The 18135-nt window shown below is 38.7% G+C and overlaps 1 protein-coding gene across 6 annotated transcripts in view; it reads left to right on the top strand.

Annotated features, from left to right (window-relative positions):
- Positions 1 to 18135, top strand: part of MYOT (myotilin) — a 56760-nt gene that overhangs the window by 33173 nt on the left and 5452 nt on the right. For 2 of the 6 annotated variants that reach the window (XM_087709506.1, XM_087709505.1), the window contains exons 7-10: positions 7994 to 8150; positions 11995 to 12096; positions 16517 to 16563; positions 17053 to 17185. In XM_087709506.1, coding sequence (XP_087565632.1) covers positions 7994 to 8150; positions 11995 to 12096; positions 16517 to 16563; positions 17053 to 17185 — 439 coding nt within the window. Of the gene's footprint in view, positions 1 to 2249; positions 2399 to 2592; positions 2759 to 2851; positions 4446 to 4732; positions 5330 to 7993; positions 8151 to 11994; positions 12097 to 16516; positions 16564 to 17052; positions 17186 to 18135 lie in introns of those variants that run through there. The other 4 variants (XM_014071930.2, XM_014071931.2, XM_014071928.2 and 1 more) reach the window with 4 other exon arrangements.

Genomic DNA, 18135 nt, shown 5'->3' with positions numbered 1-18135 from the left:
GTAGGTAGGTATATAAGTAGATAGAGGGGGAGGAGGGAGAGAGAGAAATACAGTAGGTAGGGAGGGAGGGAGAATAGGTAGGTAGATAGATGTTTCCAGGTATATTTATCCATGTGCTGGAGAAGGAAATCGCAGACCTGTAGCACCTAAAACCTTGTTGCTGATGGGACAGCACTTGACCAATGTAATTCTCATCAATCCCTCTAATTAAACAGCTTTCTGAAAGGGGAAAAAAGGGGGTTTGCACTTTGCAAACCTCCCAAAAACAGCCCGTTGGTCACAAAAACAGAATCGTTTTTTTTAAAAGGCATAAATAGCCCGGGGGGGGGGGTGTCTTGCAGAGTGCTCCTGGAGGGGGCCCAAAGTTAAGCAAAAAAGGGCCCGTTTTTCTTGAAAACGGGTCATTTTTTGTCAAAAAAATTTGCATGCATAGCCTTATGGAGGCTCATAGAGTGCTGCTGGCGGCTGGGGGGGGGGGGGAGAAAATGGCCCATTTTTTGCTCATTTCTGCTCTTCCCAGCTCCCAAGAGCTGTCTGAAAGCCTCCATAAGGCTATGCACAGCCATTTTGGTGAAGGGGTGGGGCTTCAGGAGGCAAAAATGCTGTATTCGATATATGACACACTCAGATTTTCAGCCTCTTTTTAGAGGAAAAAAGGTGCATCTTATACTCCGAAAAATACAGTACATACATACAGTATATTCAGAGGTGGTATTCAGCAGGTTTGTGTAAACCGGTAGTGGCGACCTGTGGGTGGGAAGCTTCTCATCTATTGGTAAGTAACACATTTCTTTTTCTTAAGGCTATTTGGTCAACCCCTGCTCCATAGCACATAATATTAATTTCTTTCAAGTAAAATAGGGCAAAATTTACTTAACAAATATCTCAATAATAGAAATTTTGGGCTCAATTGTGATTGTAAGTTGAAGACTACCTGCACTTCCACACAGCTATCTCTAAAAATTGCATTTAAGGATGAATACTCTAGGCAGAAGATGTGAAGTACAATATTACATATCTGAAGGATAAAAAGTTGAGGTAAGATTTCACTAATATCGGTCACAACAGGTTTTCTACACTGTGCTGCATATCCTGGATTAGATAACTGAAAAAAATCTGTATTTGAGCATGTAAACTATGTTTGTGTGAATTAGAGAAATGAGCGCTATATTCTTTTCCTCCTCGGTTGTGATGTGTTAGTAGGTACGTCTCGAGTCCATCAGCTCGCTGTGCTCTTTTCAAGACAGGAAAACCCGAGGGCACTTGAACAAAAGGGGCGCCAGCAGGCTAGTTGGAAATAAAGAAATTCGATCGGGCGCTATAGAAGCGCGGCTTGCGTTCGCTTCAGAATCAAAGTCCCCTCGAGCTGGAATGCGGTTTCCTTTTAGTGTCCCTTGAAACTACTTCCAACTCGAAGAGGCTGCACTTGTCGACAGATACGCGAATCCAACTTTTTACGGCTTACTGTATACCGCTAAGACTCTTATTTCTGTCCTTCCTTCCTTCGCTCGCTCCCGACAACTCCGCGGGGGCAATAAACTCAGTTCCTCTTCACCTGTTTTCTAATCACAAAGCCGCTTCGCACTCACTCCCAACCTTCGCAGAGTTAACTCCCCACTAACTACAGCACGGAGGCTTCCAGAGCAATTTTGCTCATGTGGCGTCTGGCAAGCTTCTGGATCAAAATGATGGTCTCTAATGAAGCATTTTTCGCCAGCGGAGGCAGGGAAATAAATGCCCTCGACTGTTGCCACCGTAATCGCTGGATTCAGAGCAGCGTTGCCAGCGGCGACAACACTTCTATAGTATAAGCGTTGGAATATAGCTTTTTTACGGGATCCCTCGTCCAAGCACCACCGCATTGCCCTGGCCCGAAAAATGGCTTATTTACAGCGTCTGAATAGTTAGAAGCGGACAATCCCCTTTCCTCCCGCCACGCTACTTCTGCAGGCGCCCCACCGAAGAGTTTAAAGAGTAGCTCCGGTGACAAACCCTTTTTTCGCCTAAAAAAAAGTCGACCGCGCCGAACTTAAGCTGAACGATCTTGGTTACCGAGTTGTCTTAACTATCTCATTTAGCTGCACGCAAGGAATGCTCTGCCCTCTTTCCAGCGGCCAAGCGCGTCTCTTTCTCGCGGGCTCTAGTTCGGATGGCCGAGCAGCCGGGCGGGGTGAGAAAGGGCGGGGGGAGGGAAAGCTCTTATTTTGGCAACTTCGAACCGGGTGGCTGGAAAGAGCGAATACCTCCGATGTCATTCCCTGGCAAGGGCTAATCGCCGCGCTCCTATTAAAACTTAAATAGAGAGGTACTATGATTCTAGTCTGTGTTAGTGGATGGCTGGTTTCCCTTCACAACACCGCTTCGTAAGTCCGCAGGTGATCCTTTCCTTTGCTTACAGGTAAGTTCCTCTTTGTTCCTCCTCTTCCCTCACCGCCCCGCCCGGCTCGGCTCGCAGCGGTGCATGTTTTAGGAGCTGTACTTCCAGGGAAAGCCCAGCGTGCCTAGGACGGGAGGGACTGATACTTGAAAGGAGTGCAGGTGGTGGGTTACTTGCGCGCACTATGGGCCAGGAAGGTTTGGCTGAGGTGCCCCCAGTGTAGTAGCCCAGCAGCTTTTGCGAACCTGATCCGCGTGGGTGGTAGTTTAAACCTCACACACGCAGGACATTTGGCTCAGGGAACGGAGGAGCGCGGTCCGGCCAAAGCGGCCGTGGCGCCGAAGATTTGACTTGCAAGAAGCACGTTAGTCGTTGCAGAAGGTCGTGACCGAATCTTTTGCATTTCAGAATAAGTTACACAAGGCGTTCGTGGTCCAAATTTGGAAAGTTGGTGTCTCTTGTAAAGGGCTTAGTAGATTCCCACTACTAAGAAGGGAGGAAGGGAAAGAAGGTGGGTTTTTGTGTGGTAGTTTTTACGAGTTTCGTGTGAAACTATTGTAGCGGCGGACTTTTATTTTAATAGAGGAAGGTGAATATTAAAATATGCAAGTTGTTCCCTCTCACTTGAAACGGATTCAAGCGTCTTAGTGCTCCCTTTCGTGGAAGGTTCTGGGTTACACGAGTTGCTGCGTTTGTTTCATGGTGAAAGTTAGAAATACAAGATAAGAATTCTTAACCGCTCGATAAGTTCATTTATACGAAAAGTCGAAATGAAGAGCTGCTTTAATCGTACGTTTAAAAAAAGCCGAATAATTTGATCTGTCTGAGGAATGCATGACCTCATGGAACCTAGTTTAGCCTCTTCCTATGAAAGGAAGGCAATATACTGGATGCAGATATAGTAGCAAAACAGCTGATACGAAATTCTGTAGTGAAAAAATAGATATTGGAGAGATTTTAAGTGAGAAGAGAAGGAATAGTCACTTTTATTTTATTTTATTTATTTCTTCCAGAAGTTTCTTTGTGCTTTGTTAAAAAAGTACTGTAGTTTGCTCCATAGAGATACATTGAGAAATTTACCACACAGCTGAATGTTTGAACTATTAATTTTTTTGTTCAAATGATCGAATATTTAATTATTTTTTAAAGAACTTCCTATAGAATTCATTTACAATTTATAATAACAATAACCCAACTAAAGTGTGGGATTTGTGTATGGAAAAAAATGTCTTGACATGCACATGTGGTAGCAATCATGATATATCAACATATTCAATGAACATAATAACTAAGCTTACTCCATTTATAGCCAGATTTCTTGCTAACTATATCTGTAAATGTTCTATTCTTTTAATCCTAATTGAAGCAAAATGCTGCTTGTCTAGACTCTAGAGAAAAAAAATGAAAATAATTTCCTTCATGAACTTTATCTTCATACTTTATTTTAATTAAAAATCTGCCTCATATAGTTTCTCATTAGTTTCAAAAATATTGTAAAAGCTGGTCAGAAAATTGAGTTATAGTTTGGCACATCTTTGGTACTAAGATCTGGTTAGAATTATATGTATACAGTACCATAGTTTCCATTATAAGGAATTTGAGCATAGTCAGAGGGGGAAAACATCATCCTATTGATCTTGAGATTCATAACAGAGTTTATTTACTTGGAACTCAAATTTTGTTTGGTTGGTGGAAGCTTAGCAGTATAAGCAAAGAACATGCCTTTGTCATAAAGTATTGGTACTGCATAATTTTTTATTTGACTACATTGTTTTAAGTGATATGCATTGATAGAATTCAATATCTACTTGTGATCATTTTCATTTACTGTAGAAAGGCTTTACATGGATGAAAAGGTATTGTAATAAAATCTGCATTGCATCCTTAGAGGAATGAGTTGTATCTTTAAATCATAATTAAAGTTAACATTCACAAAGATAGTTAATGCTTTCCAGTGATTTCAGAAAAAGAGTTTAATATAGGTTCAATTGCCATGCAGTTGGAAGGCGAGGGTGGGGATTGCAATGAAAGTCATCACAATAAATTGGATATTCCACATATAGGGATGGTGAGTATTAAAATAACTTCTGTACATTGAAAACTTTTAAATCCCTATGAGCATTCCTAGAATATTTCAGCATGTTTATGAGGAAACTGTTCAAATTATTATTTGGGGTGGGGGTGGGGAGATAAGGCAGGGAAATTTCAAAGATGCTGTAGGTACAAAACATCTAGTTCCTGAGGAAAATGGATAATGTTAGCATTTGTCCATTGGTTCCCTTCTAATTTGATTGTCTATATAATCTTGTTGCATGGCCATTTATTTCTGTTCTTATTTGTATTGTTTTCCTAAAGGGATTATCTTCATCAAGACAGCTACTCTTTGCTGAGGCAGGGATTCTATCCTACCTAGGATCCCTGCCAAGAAAGGCCACAAAATTTATCGACTCATTCTTTCCAACCACCAACCCAAAGTCTATTTTCACCTTCTAAAACACAGGACAATTGTGAAAGCTTCCCCATGAGTGTCAGTAATCTCCCATCTGTGTCCTCTATGTACCAACCTAGCATGTTTAATTATGAGCGTCCAAAACACTTTATCCAGTCTCAAAATACATATCAAGGGAAGCCACAGCCTCCAGGATCAGAGACCTCTGCTACGCTTCCGAGCAGGCAAACCAAGCAGTCTTCCATTTTAATCCAGCCTTGTAATCCTAATGAGAAGAAATTTACTTCCTCTTCATCGCTGAGCTCGCCAATCTCACTCTCTTCACCTTCATATAGCGCTTCATTTCCCGTAACACCCGCATCTGTACAGTCTCCTGCTAGCTCATCATCTGGGCCGAGAATTTCATCCATGCATAACCAGTCCCCTGCAGCATTCCTTTGTTCTGTGTTGCCCTCTCACTTTGATTATAATAATAGCCAAGGTCCTTCCTCGGTGGACTCAAAGTAAGTATGCTCTTTCCCTTGCCTTGAACTGTGTGTAGGTGCATTCATGAAAACCTGAATGCTGTGTTGCTGTTGTGAGTGAGCTATGCTGCATGTAAGTGTTGAATGCAGAGATGGGAATTAGAAGGGGAAACTCAGGAATGGAAACTATAACCACTGTTAATTGTGCAAGGTCTGTTTTGTTCCAAATGCCAACTTTCTGCAAAACGTACGGAAGTTTCCAAAGTTTTATGTAAGAGGTGGTGGCTGAAAAATAAAAGTAAAGGCAGAATGCCATCCTATTTAAACAAGCCCTGAAAATGAAATCTAATTCTGGAAAGTTATGCACTAGTCTAATTGAAATAATAAAAACTAAATCTATTAAGGATTTATTTCAGGAAAATATTAACAGATTTGAGACAAATGATTATTTAATTTTATTTCAGTTCATTTAATTATCGATTTATCCTATGTTTTTATTGTGAGTATAACACACAGCTTTAGCACAATTCCCTCAAATAATTTAAGGATTCTTATTTGGGAGTAAGCACTATTTGCTATGAGAGGTTTTATATGTGTCACTACATGTATTTGGGCAGTGACAAATTAATCACAGTTTAGCTTAGTGTGTTGTGGAAATCCAGCCCAGGTATCATGGAAATCCAGAAAATTGAGTTGAGTAAACCATGATTATGGTAACTATGACTATGCTTGTTGTGCAAATGCTGCCATTGCTTTGTTGAGTATATTCACTAATGCAACTTTTTTCAAATTTGATGAGTTGGCTTACAGTTGCTATTGTCATCTTTAGCCATTCTGGCTAGGATGAACTGTGATCAACACATCTGACAGAAACAGTTTTCAGTACTGTTTAATTGAGTTTTAGTTTTTTCCTTAGAGCATTTCCTACTTTAGTTCTATTTATCTAGGCACTAAGCAACTGATCTGGAACAAATGGCATAGTTGGGTACAATCCAATGGAAAATACATCTGATATCAATGAAGGCTACATCCTATCTCTTCATTATACTTTTACTACTGTATAATGAATCTTACCCTGAAAAAAGTGAAAAATAAAAGTTGTTTCTTCTTTTTTAGAATTTATAAAAAGCTTTCTTGAAAAAGAAGCTAGGTAACTATTTTATTGGTATACAGTTTTTTGAAAATAAATGACAGTTCCCTGATGTCTCATAGAATACAAAATATCCCACCCACAAATCTTTATATATGCAAAGAAAGCAGCATCCTCATTCTGCATAAAAATCTGAAGGTATTAAGGTTCAAGAGAAGGAGGAATGTTTCCTAGTATTAGTAGGATCAATAACGTAAACTAGAAAACAGCAGTGCCAGCTATGATTCTTTTTAGAAAATTTGCATATAAGGAATATAGATTTCTGAACTGCCTACCATAATGTATTAAAAATTAAAGTTGTTTTTCAAAAAAAAAAGTTTCATTATACAATTATTAAATATTTACTTGTTATTTGCGTTCAATACTCTGTGACACAAAAATAAAAATATTTTGTAAATAAAAGTGTTACATTTCCATTACATTTTTTTTAAAAATCATCTTGTAAGGAAAGAAATCCTAATTAATCTAGAAGGTGGAATCATGATCTTATCTGGAATTAAGCCCCGTGATAATAAGAGAGAGATAACTTGATATAGGAATTGATAATAAGTAAACAAGACATCACGATAGGTTTAACATTTCAAAATAACAAATACGGGATTGTATTATCAAGTTGCTGTTAATTGTTAACAATACATTTGCTTTTACGCATCTATACTGATATGCAGTATACAATTGTTAATGATACACCATAGGTATATAAAAACATTAATTGTTAAGAAATGAACTAAAATTCCTAGCTTCATTAAGTCTTAATAGGAATATACATTATGTAATGCTTAATTTTTGTATATAAATTAGAGTTAAATAAGTGATGAAGATTTGAGAGCACAGTTCTCTCCTGATCTGCATTGTTTGAAAAGATTGGAATGAAGTGGAAAGATTCTGCTTCTAGTAGCAAAGTAAGCTTTGAAGGCAGTAAGCAGCTGCTCTCCTGACTTTAAATTTCTTCACCCACTCTCAGTAGAATAGACTTTAAGGGGGAAAAGAAACCTTTATTTTGTTATTTAACAGCAAGTATTACTGTGTAAACAAATCACTGAGTTTGGGGTCCCCCCGCCCTTTAAATCAGTGTTTCTCAACCTTGGCCACTTGAAGATGTCCGGACTTCAACTCCCAGAATTCCCCAGCTGGCTGGGGAATTCTGGGAGTTGAAGTCCGGACATCTTCAAGTGGCCAAGGTTGAGAAACACTGCTTTAAATGATTGTTCTTGGTCTTCAAAAGCAAAAAAATAAAATAAAATGATTGAACATTAGTAATTTCCAACACTATGTTTCTCATATTTTGTATTTTATAATCTCAGTTTAAAGATCCCACAAAAAAAATTAGTTGATCAGTTAAGATTTTTAGAGCTTAATAATTATATATGTTTCTCCTCTTCTACTGCCATTTTTTTTAAAAAAAATAATGATATGCAGCATATTGCAGATGATTTTTTCCTTGCATATCACCTACAATATAAACTTACAATAAGAGTTACCTTCAATAGTTTGTCTTTTATACTCAGCTCTATTTAATAATTACAAGATCACCCTTCTTTTCCTTTAATTAGCAGTCATTCAAAGCCTATGTACAGCCCGCAAACTGATAGCCTTAAACAAGTACCAAAGGCTTCTGACAAAGAGATACAAGGAACGAAAGACGCCCTCATTCAAGACTTGGAAAGGAAACTGCGATGTAAAGATAACCTTCTGCATAACGGGAACCAAGTAAGACAATGTGTAGAGAATACCTATAAAAGGGAGGCTATGAAACTACCACTTAAGATGAATTACTCTGAATTTTTTTCCTCACTTCCCTATACTGATTCATTAAGCTAAAACCCAATTCTGAAATATATGCGTTTACAAGACATCTGTATGTTGATGTAGCTACTTGCCCTGTTCAGTGTTTCACAAGATGACCACTCTCAGGATTAATTGAGCAGTATGTTTAATATTGTATATACTGAATTCAGAATTGGGATAACTCTTGATTTCTGTCCTTCAGAGACTGTTGAGCTTTGTCAGCATTAGAACATAAGTTCTCATTCATGCACCTTGATATGAATTATTTCTTGACTCACCAATACTTACATCTTGATCAAAAGCCACTTACGGATAATAGGTCTGGGATTAATATTGGGACATTATCCAAGAGGAAAAACTGATCCAAGAAATCAGTTCCAACTTGTGATAAGAATGAATCCCTTTTGATCAGCCAATTGTGAAAGAAAGTACAATTAATTCCAAATAACATGGGGTAAAGCTGAAAAGCACCACCATGTATTGTATGCCTACCATTTTCCCTTTATTATGACCACAATAATTTAGATAAGTGTTCTGACATCATTATCCTGTGTTCCAGGGGAGCCACCAAGGGAGGAAGTGGTAAGGAGGGGGAGGAAATTGAATTAATGTGACAGGAAATTGAATTAGATTCTAGAGAATGGAGAAAATGGCCGCAACTCTATGCTTTCTATATGTATAATTCATGTTACTGTCAGACCGTTACTGTCAGACCGTTACTGTCAGACTTCTGAATGCAACATAACACCACAATCAGGTTTTAGATGATAGACCTGCAGGGCCAGCACACCGTGCAACATGTTTATACCGATGTAATATAATATATATACATATATGTATGGGGAATGTGTGCTAGTTATTGCTTATTTGGGTCTAGGGATTTCTTTTTTCTTTTATTTATTTATTGAGATGTATTCTGTGTTTTCTGGGAGGAGGTGCATTCATTTAATTTCACTGTACACATGTGCATTGACAATAAAGGCTTGGTTTGTTTAGTCTTATCCATCTAGTGCTGTTGCACTCAGTCCATCTTTCATGTTTCATTATGAATGAAATTACAACAGATTTGTATTACATTAAAGTTCCCTTTCATGTGTTATCAAAACTAAATCTAAGCAAAGTGAGTTTACTTTTTTTTACATAAGTGTAGATATCAGAAGTTAATGTAATGTTTTATTCATTCATTAGGTAACCTATCAGCTTAGGTGAGGCATTTTCCTATCCTCCCTGGAATTGTGGGGTTTTTTTTTAGTACTATATTAAGCAAATGTTTGCTTAACCATGGTTTATTTAGTTAAAACAGGCTGGGTTCACTCAACATACTAATCGTTAAACTACAGTAACTAGGATCATTTTACATATAGACCAAAATCAAGCAAAGTGTGTAGTTGAATCTTGCCCCATCCAAGCTGCTATATAAAAATCCTACCACCACCCCTCACTGCAGACCAAATGAAAATGCTTGCAGTATCAGTGCCCCATTCATATAATATTTTCATATCATGTACATTTGTTTGAACATATTGGAAATAATTTATTAGTTCCCTGGGGGAGAGGGAGGGAGGCCGAAAATCTATTGAGCCCTTTGGATTTTTAAGGTAAATCTGAAGTCTGGGAAGTGGGCTGTCATAATCACTGTCACAAATCAAGTTTTATTGTATTTTTAAATAGGCTGCAGCTAAACTAAACAAAAATTGGTTTAGCTTCTAAATGTGGAAAACTGAAAATAACCATATGAAAAAAGTCAGGGTACATAAAGTCACATGTGTATTTGTATGCTACCATTTTAGTAACATGCAACTATTTTTAAACAACTAGAAGTCCACCGGTAATATTTGTTTTAGTAAGGATGTCTAATGCAAATGCATCGGATAATATCAGTTTGCTTGTGAAATGGGATCCAAAATAGAGGAAGGGGGGTTTCTCAATATATACAAGAAGTTTATTTCTTTTTTCATGGGTGGAAGCAGAGATGAGTTGCTCCCGGCTCGGCCCGGATGGGGCAAACTGGTAGTAGTGGTGGCAGGAAGCTCCGCACATGCGCATAAGCAAACTGTAGTAAAAAAAATGGAAACCCACCACTGGGTGGAAGAATAAGAGGGAGTTATCAATAAGATATCTATACTGTATGATTTTTTTTCACAGAAAAAACATGCAGTTATACAGTATTCTTAATCATAGTGTAACAATAAGTTCCACTGACTGAGGTGAGCATCCTGCATGTCACCGAGGTGTGATACCTTGGCAACAGTAGTGGGTTGCAATCTCTCTTCAGAGCAGAGAAATAAATAATTTCGTTTGGTGACGTGGTTGGTATTGTGTTAAAAAGGAGAAGTTGAGGCAAAACAGAACTATTCAGTATCATTAATTATTTCCTTCTGCATATTTAATAGTTTTGTCCATCTCATGTTAACAATTAGCATTTGCTACCTACTTTCAGAAGGAATCTGGATGCCATAACTACTTACTGTGGGGAAGGAGGGGCAAGAAAGGAGGAGCCCACTCCTGCTTTTTATGCATACTTTTTGTTAAAATGTTTAAACCAGGAGATAAAAGCTAATACAAGCTGACAGAAAGTAAGAAAGAAAAAAAATAAAAAAATAATAATGCAAGCTGGCATCCTTCGGGGTGCATCATATATTACTTTTCTTGGAGGAATAATAGGGCTGCATTTAAATAGCCTTAAACTTTCTTAATCCAGGAAGAAGCATAGAAGCAAACTAGAACAAAGGAGAAACTTCCTAACAGTGAGAACAATAAACCAGTGGAACAGCTTGCCTGCAGAGGTTATGGGTGCTCCATCACTGGGGGCTTTTAAGAAGAGGCTGGACAGCCTTTTGTCCAGAATGGTATATAGGTTGTCTGCTTGAGCAAGGGCTTAGACTAGAAGACCTCAAGGGTCATTCCCAACTCTATTCTGATTGATTGATTGAGTTGTAGTAGAGCTAGCCTGGAAGCAGCTATGGAGCCTTCTTCAAGAATTTGGTCTTTTTCAAGCAGTTATTTATAACAACAACATGGCAGCAAAGAATCCCGTTGATTGGCTCACAAAACACAAAGCTGTACTTGAGAGACCGCCTACTGCCAATTACCTCCACACGACCTATTAGATCTCACCGACTAGGCCTCCTCCGAGTTCCATCTGCTGGTCAATGTCGACTGGCAACTACGCGGAGGAGAGCCTTCTCGGTAGCAGCTCCGACCCTGTGGAACGATCTCCCCGTGGAAATTCGTACCCTCACCACCCTCCAGACCTTCCGCACAGCCCTCAGAACTTGGCTATCCCGTCAGGCCTGGGGTTAAGACTACAACCCGCCCGAATAGTATGAATGTTGTGTTTTAATTATGTATTGTTTTATATGTTAAAAGTTTGTCTCCCCCCCCCCCCTTTTTAAGTTGTGAGCCGCCCTGAGTCCCCCCAGGGAAAAGGGCGGCATATAAATAAACTTTAAATCTAAAAAAAATCTAAATCTGTCACCAACAGGGTATCTAATAAAAACATCCTGTATATGTTTTTCCTGGTAGATTTTCTTCTTTTCCCATTGTGTTGCTTAATGAAGATTTTACCTTCTACTCAGAGAATCCCCGTAGTAAAAGTATGCTGTTTTCACATCTCACATCTGCTAACGATAGTGATTAAAACAAAGTTGTTTGTTCTGCTCTTTATCAAAGAAGAGTAATTCCCAGGAACTGTGTTATACTGAATGGAAATTTGAGTGTTCACTGATTTTCTTTAATGTTCACGTTCACATTTCCTTTTCATAAGCGTTTAAGCTACGAAGAAAGAATGGCTCGCAGGTTACTTGGACCAGAGAATGCTGCATCTGTGTTTGTATCACAGGATGAACAAAATGCACAGGACGCACAAGTAAGTGTCTTAATTTTTTCCCTATTTACCCCAAAGCTGAACTGAAATCCAAACTCTCCCCCATAATCATACAAAGGTAGCAGACGTTTTCCTGAATGCAGTACAGGTAGTCCTCAACTTACAACCACAACGGAGCCCAAAATTTCCATTGCCAAGCAAGACAGTTGTTAAGTGAGTTATGCCCCATTTTATTACCGTTTTGCCACAGCTGTTAAGCGAATTGCTGCGGTTGTTAAGCGAATCATGTGGTGGTTCAGTGAACCTGGCTTTCCCCATTGATTTTGCTGATCAGAAGCCAGCTGGGAAGGTTACAGAGGGTGATCACATCCCAGGACAGTGCAACAGATAAATAAATGCCAATTGCCCAAGCACCCAAATTTTGATCACATGACTATGGGAATGCTGCAGTGGTTGTGTGAAAAGTGGTCATAAGTACCGGTAACTTTTTTCAGTGCCGTCACTTCGAACAGTCACTAAATGAATGTTTGTAAATCAAGGACTACTTGTATTTGAAACATAGCAAGTTACCGAATGTGGAATGGAAAGAGAGTGACTCATTTCACAGAGTATGCTATACATCATGGTTTGTTGAACAAGTCACGGTCAAGTTCACCCATAATGCAATTTACATTGTTTACAAACCACAATGCCTAAATTCATATATTGTGCTGAATTAAAATGAAACAAAAACACATTAACCTAATGTATAAATTTAAATTGTTTATTTAAAACATGGATGGAGGTAGGATTTGTCTCCAAGTTGTCTGAGGGATAGAAAGATAGGAGAAAGGAGCCATTATCTTTACTGATCCTGAACTCTTCTATTACAGCTTATTGTTACTTAAGCCAAAACTTTCCACACATAAACTGTTCCATGCGTGGAACTGCTTTTTGCTGTGGTTTGTGTCCAAAACGTGAAATGTGTTTTGCTTAGACCATGAACTCAAAATGTTTATTCCAGATACATACGTTGTGGGGTTGGAAGAATGAGAGGGAAGGCAAAGTCATCACTGGTGGCTGAAGGAAAGTGGATACTTTCAAGTGCAGTATATCTCCCTCCCTTTTCTCCCCCATCTCACCACATTCATGTCTGCACCTGCTCTTAGCTGCCACATGTCCATCACCCTTAGATTCAAGGGCAGGCAGGCAGGTTGGAAATACTGAATTTGGGGTCAGCAAAAAGTTATAAGGAGAGAGGGGGGAAAAAGACAGAAAGAAGATCAAATGGCCGGTACAGAGGCCATGGTGGAAAGAGGGAGGGAAGAGGGTATTATAGCTTTGCCCTTTTTGTCCCCTTTGATACTTTAAAGTCAATCTTGATTCCTGGCCATTACCGGGAAAAATCCCTGCAATTTTCTTGGCAAGATTTTGGAAGTGGATAGAGCTGAGTAACTGGTCCAAGGTCAGCTAGTTGGCTGACTGATTAGCCTGAGATGGGATGAGAATTTGCGGTCTCCTGGTTTCTAGCCTAGTGCCCTAACTATTACACTAAACTCTCTTTCTTTAATCAAGTATGAATGAAACAATTGCTTTGATATTTTAATATTCAGAGTACCTCACAAAAAATAAAATATAAATTATTGGTGGTTTGCTTTACTGTTGTTTAATTGTCTCTGTCTAGTTTCTTTAATTTTGTGCATGCTTAGAGTATGCAAATCAAACACAAAAATTGAGTGATTTACAGGAGCCTGCAAGTCTTCATAGTAATTTGTTTTATTTTCATCATTATACTATTACCATATTTTTTGGAGTATAAGATGGACCTTTTTTCCTCAAAAAAGAGGCCGAAAATCTGGGTGCGTTTTATACACTGAATACAGCATTTTTTTGCCTCCTGAAGCCCGCCCCTTCACCAAAACGGCCGTGCATACCCTTATGGAGACTTTCAGAGAGCTCCTGGTGGCTGGAGAGGGCAGAAATGAGCAAAAAACGGGCTATGCATGCAATTTTTTTTACAAAAAACGGGCCCATTTTCGTGAAAAACAGGCAGTTTTTTGCTTGTTTTGGGAGGCCCCAAGAACACTCTGCAAGCCCCTCCAAGGCTATTCATGCCTTTTTTTAAAAACGGGCCCGTTTTTGTGAGAAACGGGCCATTTTGGGGAGGTTTGCAGAGTGCAAAAACTTTTTTCTCTTTTGGAAAGCTCTTTAATTGATTGATGAGAATTACTTTGATCAAGTGCTGTGCCAGCAGAAACAAAATTTTAGGTGCTGCAGATTGTCAGTGATTTCCTTCTCCAGCACATGGATAAATACACCTGGAAACATCTACCTACATATCTACTCTCTCTCTCTCTCTCCCTACCTACCTACTGTATTTCTCTCTCCCTACCTACCCACCTACCTACACCTGGAAACATCTACCTACTACCTACTCTCTCTCTCTCTCCCTACCTACCTGCTATATTCTCTCTCTCTCTCTCTCTCTCTCTCTCTCTCTCTCTCTCTCTCTCTCTCTCTCTCTCTCCCTCTATCTACCAACCTACCTACTCTCTCTCTATCTCCCTACCTATCTACTGTATTTCTCTCTCTATCTCTCTCTATTTCTCTCTCTCTCTATTTCCCTCCCTACCTACTGTATTTCTCTATCTCTCTATCCCTCTCTCTTTCTCTCTCTATCACTTTATCTACTTACTACTCTCTCTATCCCTACCTACCTATTGTATTTCTCTCTCTTTCTCTCCCCCTCTATCCCTTTATTTACCTACCTACTTATTTTTTAAATTTGCCTCTTCAAAACCTTGGTGCGTCTTATACTCCGGTGTGTCTTATATTCTGAAAAATGTGGTAATTATTTTATTAGTATCCATCCAAGTTAAGAGGCAAACATGGAGTAAATAGGGAGAGAACGGAGCAAAAAGGCATGGACTCACAAACTCTGACTCAGGGTGCTTAAGGCTAGAGCATCCAAGCAGTCGCAGGGACTGAGCATGTTCTACATAAATCATAACAATGCTTTTTCATACAAATAGAGGGAAAGGCTGAGGGGGGCGGCATTGCATTTGTCCAATGAAATGGGAATGAGGTGGTTAGATTTCAGATACATAACATTTGTCTCATTAATTTATATAGCAAATACGAAGACAATGTAATAAGGAAAGAAATTGATCAGAGAAAGGACAACAAAATATTAAGTTAAAATTTTAGTTCTAGTGATTCCTTTGCCTATGTGTTGCTTCTGCAGCTTTTTCAGCCTCTGGATTATTTCATGTTGACTACTTAATAGTTGGTGGTAGTTATATATTTATTTACAAAGTAGAGATCAGAGCCAATTAAAGGGTTCACCGACAAAAGCGTGCCCGAGGAAACCGCGGTGACAAAACTGCGAGTTCTAAACCGCGCTGACGAATGAGCGCTGAAGCGTGCCAACAACAGCGCGCTGACAGAAGCGCGCTCTAACCCTAAACCTAACCCTTACCTTAAATTGCGCTTCTGTCGGTGCGCTGATGATGTCGCGGTTTTAGCATCATGGTTTTGTCGTGCGCGCATTTGTCGAGTCACGAATTAAAGGGCAAAGCTACAATTCATATGAAAGTCTTAATGAAGTTAGTCTGGTGTATTTCTCCACTGCAAAAATCAGCATTCCAAAATACACTCAGCACATATAAAATTTGTCAGAAACTTTATACCTTATTATGAAGGTTGTACACTGTCTGAGTTGCACTACCTACATTTAACTGTTCTTGTCATCACTAAATAGTTTTGAATTTCTTCAAAGTTTGCTTCAGAAACAGATTATTAAAATAATAAGTTGGTCAGGATATTTTAAGCCAAAAAGGTATTTTTTAAGGTTATGTAGCCACTTCATGCTGTGTAAGTTTTTGTCAAAGCTCAGGTAGCCGTGATCTAACAAGGAAAATATTTTCCAATTTAAGATGTGTTAATTGCTATTGGAACACTTTTGTGAGCATGTACAACTCTCTGCTCTTGCCAATATTCTATTAAAATGACTCGACTGCTATTCCTGCACTCCTGAAGGACAGTATGTCCCTAGCTCTTATTTTAGTGATTAAATAGCCTCTCTTTTCTAACAAAGACTGTGTGTTTCCCAAAATACTGTACACTATGACAAAAAATCTATATCATTCTATAGGCACACATATTTCTCCTGTGAAGGACAAGTAGCCCACTGTTCTGTCTTAAGGATATCTGGGGAGAAGCCCACAAGTGTCACATGAGCACTCTGAAACCCTCCTACCATAGTCACAAGAACTAACAACTGAGGTTCTTACTACGTTAATGTGAAAGTGAAATGCTGGTACGGAAGGTTGTAATTTTATATTCTATTAAAAAAGGGCCTGTGGTTACATTATTCGTTACCTGGCAAGTTTAAGTACTTGAAGATCTGCAGTTGAATTCTGCAGATTTGCTGAATTCTATTACCATAATGTAACAATCACTTACGTCTTTTTGTTTTCAACAGCACAACATGGAAAGTGTACGGCTGCAAGTTCCTCAACAGCACGTAAGGTACTGGCTCTTGGTATGTTTTGATACGGCATTCTATCCAAGCAACATTTTGTGTGAAACACTCGTTCTGCTATACTGAACGCTGCACTGAACAGTGAATGAATTACAAAAAAGCTGAATGTATTAAATAGGTTTTGCTACTGTTAGATTATGCAGTTTAAGATGCAGGCATAACAGTTGTGATTCAAATCGTTTGGACATTTAGAAGATGACAAATTCTTAGAATAAATTATAATTGATTTGACTTATGGGGAAATTATTAGGGCACTGTAATACCATAAGCCTAGGGGCTTCCATCTGTGAAATAGGGACCCATTCTGAGAGTTTTGTTACTAGAGGGGCAAACCTAGAAATATAATTTTATTCTGAGAAGGTGATAATTTAGCTGCCATGCAGTGGAACTAACCTTGTAGGCTGGGTGGCTTAAGGTATGCAAGAAAGGAAGCTTATTTAGAAATCATTTTATTGCCTATTTCATTTGTAATGTAGGAATAGGCCATCTTCAAGGGGAGAAAAAAATGATCAAGGCGTAATTCAGGAGAAATTTTTTCCACCACGCTTCATACAAGTGCCTGAAGATGTAACAGTTGAAGAAGGAAGATTCTGTAGGCTTGATTTTAAGGTAATAAATGAATTCTTTCCAAGTGTTTTTGAGACATAATTAATACTGGAAAATAATTTAATTTGTTGTTGTTGTTGTTAAATTAAAATTTTGAGAATCCAGGACTCTCTTTCAAGCAGGATTAAAATAGGTGGGTTTTAAAAGGTCACATTTGGAACGTGATGATCCTGTATTTTTCCCAGGCATCTGATACTAAGAAAGCAGATTAAGCTTCTCTCCATTCTCCCCGAAACTGCATAATCTCTCTTTAAAGCCGTCTAAAACTATTGACCCTCAGATCTTCTGGTACCAGATTCCTTAGGTTAATTATAGAATTTTAGTAAGAGTGATTTAGGATAATGGCCAAAAGCTTTCCCGAGCAGGTTAATCATCCATTGTCACAAGCATTTTTTTAAAAATTGTAGCTGTACAATGCTTGAATCAGAATATTGTCTGTTGTGAGTAGAGTTTGGTTGTAATGTTGTGGTTGTTAGTAACCACATACATTGGAGAGTTGGCAGTGAGGTCCACAGCAATAATCACTGGCTTCATGATGATTGTGACTGAATGATTAGAGCTCTACCCTTTTACATGCATGCAGCGTATGAAACAAAGATTAAAAAGATGTTTTGCAGGTGACCAAAAGGCTGGCACCCACCATTTTGAACTTAGTGACTTTCACTGCATATGGCCCTTAGATTAGAGTAGAATTTTGCCAATATTCTTTTCCTTTACTTTTCTGTATAGCCTTGTTTGCTAGTGGATAAGAAATGTGAAAGGATCTCCAGGCTACAGGCATTATACTGGCGATTTCACAGGGCAATTTGTGTGACAGAGATATTCTGGTCTAGTCTTGTAGGCTTGTTCCTTCTGTCCTATTTTAGGCTGTACAGATAATTTCATATAGGTAGTACTATATTTACAGTTCAGTATATTACGCAATAGACCACTTCTTCTATATACTGTATTTA

This window comes from Thamnophis sirtalis, unplaced genomic scaffold, assembly GCF_051295495.1.
Source record: "Thamnophis sirtalis isolate CommonGarterSnake01/CBP01778 unplaced genomic scaffold, rThaSir2_p1.2 scaffold_3, whole genome shotgun sequence".
NCBI classification, from domain to species: Eukaryota; Metazoa; Chordata; class Lepidosauria; order Squamata; family Natricidae; genus Thamnophis; species Thamnophis sirtalis.
This window is presented reverse-complemented; position numbering and strand designations above follow the sequence as displayed.